The sequence below is a fragment of the Engraulis encrasicolus genome, chromosome 22 (genome assembly GCF_034702125.1).
Source record: "Engraulis encrasicolus isolate BLACKSEA-1 chromosome 22, IST_EnEncr_1.0, whole genome shotgun sequence".
Lineage (NCBI taxonomy): Eukaryota > Metazoa > Chordata > Actinopteri > Clupeiformes > Engraulidae > Engraulis > Engraulis encrasicolus.
In genome coordinates, this window is record NC_085878.1 from 21446176 (window position 1) to 21451001 (window position 4826).

Here is a 4826-nt window from a genome sequence, read left to right on the forward strand (position 1 = left end):
CTCTACCAAATATTTTTTTTCCCTGCATGCTGCTGTCCCCCATTTTATTCGTCTTTTTTTTTGGGTTATTGGTTTTGGACTTACAACAGCCAAAAGAAACTACCAGAGACAAACCTGTAAAAACATTAGTATTGTCACGATGGACCACATCCCAAAAAGCACTGCAACAAATTTCATTCAGTATGTCAGATAAATAGCCTCCAAGTTTAATATTTTATTCTGTACTTTATAATGGCATGTAAATAAAATGGTCTTAAATCTACTAATTAATTAATTAGTTAATTGATTAATTACTTTAAACACAAGCAGGTAATTGGAGTGCTTCTGGGTCTTCACCTTTTTTCCTTGGTGCTCATCAGTGTAGGGGCTCTCAAACTTGGTCCAGAAAGACAGATGCTGAGGCACTCAAGGTTGCAATTTTTTCACTTTTAAAAAGTACAAAAATTGCAACCTTGAGTGCCTCAGCATCTGTCTCTCTGGACCAAGTTTGATGAATTACTTTATTTATTAATTAACCAACTAATTATTATGTGGTGACATGAACATGGTCAGGTCATCTTTAGCGGTCTCTATTGTGGTCTTGACTCTCCAATGGCAGTATAATGCTGCTGTTAGTATTCATTCTCATATGAAGGTGTGTGAACAATGTTCAAAGGGGGGAAATGGAATTTTCACTCTCTTTTTCTGTATAGCATTCTTTTCAGCATAATAATAACCACTGTAATCAGCTAAATTCCTTAGATGTCGATCTCTTTGGTTACTAATCAGCTAAACTGTGTGTATTGTGTGTTGATTGATTTTATAGATATTGTTATCATGGCTCAGGTTATCAAGAGGTGTGTGTGTGTGTGTGTGTGTGTGTGTGTGTGTGTGTGTGTGTGTGTGTGTGTGTTTGTGTGTGTGTGTGTGTGTGTGTGTGTGTGTGTGTGTGTGTGTGTGTGTGTGTGTGTGTGTGTGTGTGTGTGTGGTGTGTGTGTGTGTGTGTGTGTGTGTGTGTGTGTGTGTGTGTGTGTGTGTGTGTGTGTGTGTGTGTGTGTGTGTGTGTGTGTGTGTGTGTGTGTGTGTGTGTGTGTGTGTGTGTGCGCCTGCCCGCAAGTGTGTGCGTGTGTGTGGGTGTGTGTATTTGTGTGTTGATTGTCTTTTTTGGGTGGGCCAATTTTGGGGAGGGATAAGGGCAACAGAAAAGTTGCATACCTCAGCCAAAGACAAAAATATCTCAATTTAATGTTGCCTAGTTGTTGCCCTCCTTTCTGTGTGATCTCTAATGTTCTCAATGACTCTGGGCAAGGCAACATTTTGGAATTCTGGCCTAAATGCTGTGGATGACACACATAGCCCAATCCACATTTAATAGCATGCTATAGGCCTAACCAGTGTTGGGAGCAACTAGTTATAATATACTAGTTACAATTTGTTTTACTATAACTTGGATTTTAATGGTTTTCAGTTTGGTGGTTCAGAAAGACACTGTCTGCCATTACGCCAAACACATAAAGCTACAGCTAGCTATTAAAATCATTCATTGGTCAGTGTGATGACAGGGCACACCATGCCATACAGAGCCCATAACAAAATTTGCCTTTGCATCTAGCCCATCACATTATGCAATCAGGAAGCAGCCATGATAACAGAGCACGGGCAGTAGTACCATATGTGTTGACCGTATCACAGTCACAGGGCACCTTAGTCACAGGGCACCTTAGTGACCTGGCAAAATGGACGAGTGTTGGCAAATCACTCTTCCTTGCTGTCAGTGTTTGGAATTGATCCTGTAACGTGTAGACTGCAAGTCTAATTCTTTTATCCAATGACTGTCCCTTGATGATCAAAGAGAGATACTATCAAGAGTTATTAAACGGCTTTCACCCTAAAGGACAGCACGTAGTATGGTTTGAATGTGAAGAGTAGATGACGTCAGTGTGAGCTGGTCCCAGCACAAAAATAAATAGTATAGCCGAATGTGAGAAAATATTTTTTTAGATTACCTAAATTACCCGATTGACAAGGTTGCTAAATACATTTACAATGTCATTCGACCAAGAAAATGTAACAAAACACAGAAAGCATACAACACACAAATTCACCACACGTCTTGCGGACCTGTAACAGTCTTTTATTTCTTCTAAACAACCCATATAAACATTATAAAAACTATACACACTTTGGCCTCCGAGCTCCTGCATGGAGGAGCAGAGAACATACGAAAGGAACTTAAGAAAGAAAGAAAAGATTTACACAAATGGAGGAAACACACACACACACATCAGTGCAGTGGTGGGCAGCAGTACATTGGTACTGCACTGCCATCAAATTGGCACGTAAACTTCATGAGTATACATTCAGAGAGAAGGACCAACAATTACTGTACGTCTGTTGACCCCATTCAACCTGTGTGCAAGCATCCACAAGTCCATATTTTCATCTTACAGACAGCATACGTACACATTTATACAATTCATGTAGAAGTCTATGGTTGTACAGTCATTGTCACAGTATACAGCAGGCCCAAGTAATGCACGTACTCAATGTGTATCGATGGCAATAAGGCTATACAGACATATTCGTACCGTCTTTGCATTTCATTCTTTGGAGTCCTTGGAGCACTGGGTAAGATTTAAGCAGAGGATGAAACTATTTGAAGATGTGTGTTTTTGAGTGCATACAGTAGTATGTGTCTTTTCCCATTATCTATTTACATCGGCATTTCCCTGCCCCCATAATCATTTATGGCACTATTTCAGGGGTGCTCAACTAGAAACTGAAAAGGTCCACTTGCCAAATTTCGTATGTTTCCAGGGTCCAAAAAAGTCGCTACGGACCGATGCAGAAAATAGCCTCACTCGCTGGCCGAACTGGCCTCTTGCTCACTCACTGAGTTGTCATAGTGATGATACTTTTATTTGTCATAAGACTGGCAAAATACACCTATAGATCGCATTGCAGCGAAATCTCATGTATAATTTATACATATTAAATACAGATGGATTTTGTCTTGGTCCGGATGAAATTGCGTTTGGGTCCGCATCCGGACCTGGGTCTGCCAGTTGAGCACCGCTGCACTATTTACTGTCGATTAATGAGTACTGCCTTTGAGTGTCTGTTTGAGTGTGTATGTGACTTCTTCATTGGCAATTGTACACATGCAGTTAAGGTATGCATGCATAGAGTATGTACATCTGTTTATGGATAGTGAGTGTGAGTGCATTTTTATCTGGGTCTGTATCATTTACAAGTCGGCTATATACTCTGTGTGTGTGTGTGTGTGTGTGTGTGTGTGTGTGTGTGTGTGTGTGTGTGTGTGTGTGTGTGTGTGTGTGTGTGTGTGTGTGTGTGTGTGTGTGTGTGTGTGTGTGTGTGTGTGTGTGTGTGTGTGTGTGTGTGTGCGTGCGTGCGTGTGCACATGTGTGTGTTTGCATGTGTGTGCGCGTGCGCGTGCGTGGCTCATCATGAAGCTGGAACTGATGGTCGCTGCAGGTGAGCTGGCTTGGCAGGCAGCGGAGGTTTGCCACCCGCAAAGCTGCGTCTCAGCTGGGCCACACGGCTGCCATAGCAGGCGAAGGAAGAGGAAGATGAGGATGGGGTGGTCACATGGGAAGAAGATGAGGATGGGGTGGTCACATGGGGTGAGGATGAGGATGGGGTGGTCACATGGGGTGAGGATGAGGATGGTGTTGTCACATGGGAAGAAGATGAGGATGGGGTTGCCACATGGGGTGAGGATGAGGATGGGGTGGTCACAGACGGTGAAGACGAGGATGGGGTGGTCACTTGGGGTGAGGATGAGGATGGGGTGGTCACAGGGGAGGAAGGCGAGGATGGGGTAGTCACAGGGGAGGAAGGCGAGGATGGGGTGGTCACTTGGGGGGGCGATGAGGATGGAGTGGTTACAGAGGAGGACGATGAAGAAGGAGTGGTTGTGGTGGAGGAAGATGAGGCAGAAGAGGTAGCAGTTGAAGCATCTAAAAGAAAAATAAAGCAAATAGAAGGACACGATTAAATACATATACACACCACCAATATCATATAGATAACCAGAAAGTCTCTCTTATAAAGGTAGCATCACAGCAGTTGGAAATCGTGAGCTTAGAATTATAAGGTTCTATCTCCGTTTAGGGTAGTTATGAGATATTGAGCATCAAAGTTTTTACGTCCCAGCTATTTTGTGAGATAAAACGTTTTTTTTCTATTGATAACAATGTGAAATAATACTTTTTTACAAAAATAACACCACACAGGCATGAATAAACATGTAATGGGTCAGATTATGTCAAAAACTCAATTTTACCAAAAATGGAGATAGAACCTTATAATTCTCAGCTCACGAAATGGGTTATTGGTTTTCCCAAAACATATCCAAGATGACTTTTCTGATATTAACTGTGAAGCAAAATAAAAACATCAGTTTTTAATAATAAAAAAACCTGACATTGCATCTTTTAAAATATTTAGATAATTTACACAATTTACGCATTTCACACCCATATATCTTTTGTATTCTATTCCTGTTGCGCTTGCTACAGTCTAACCAAATGTTATTGACTGCAACCTTCCCAAATCAGTAAGGAATCTTTACAAAAGCTTAGACATTTCCTTGTCTATCTCGCTCTCTCTCTCTCTTACACACACACACACACACACACACACACACACACACACACACACACACACACACACACACACACACACACACACACACACACACACACACACACACACACACACACACACACACACACACACACACACACACACACAGTGAGAGTGTCAGACTGAATAGGAATGAATTGAAATGCATGAATTTAATCTGACCTGAACTGGGTCAATGT

At 41.8% G+C, this 4826-nt stretch overlaps 1 protein-coding gene across 2 annotated transcripts in view; it reads right to left on the reverse strand.

Moving 5' to 3' along the window:
- Positions 1 to 2097: 2097 nt before the first annotated feature.
- Positions 2098 to 4826, reverse strand: part of zgc:92242 (uncharacterized protein LOC436899 homolog) — an 18449-nt gene continuing 15720 nt past the window's right edge. For both annotated transcript variants that reach the window (XM_063188920.1, XM_063188919.1), the window contains exon 6: positions 2098 to 3959. In XM_063188920.1, coding sequence (XP_063044990.1) covers positions 3445 to 3959 — 515 coding nt within the window. In that variant the 3' untranslated portion in view covers positions 2098 to 3444. The remainder of the gene's footprint in view (positions 3960 to 4826) is intronic.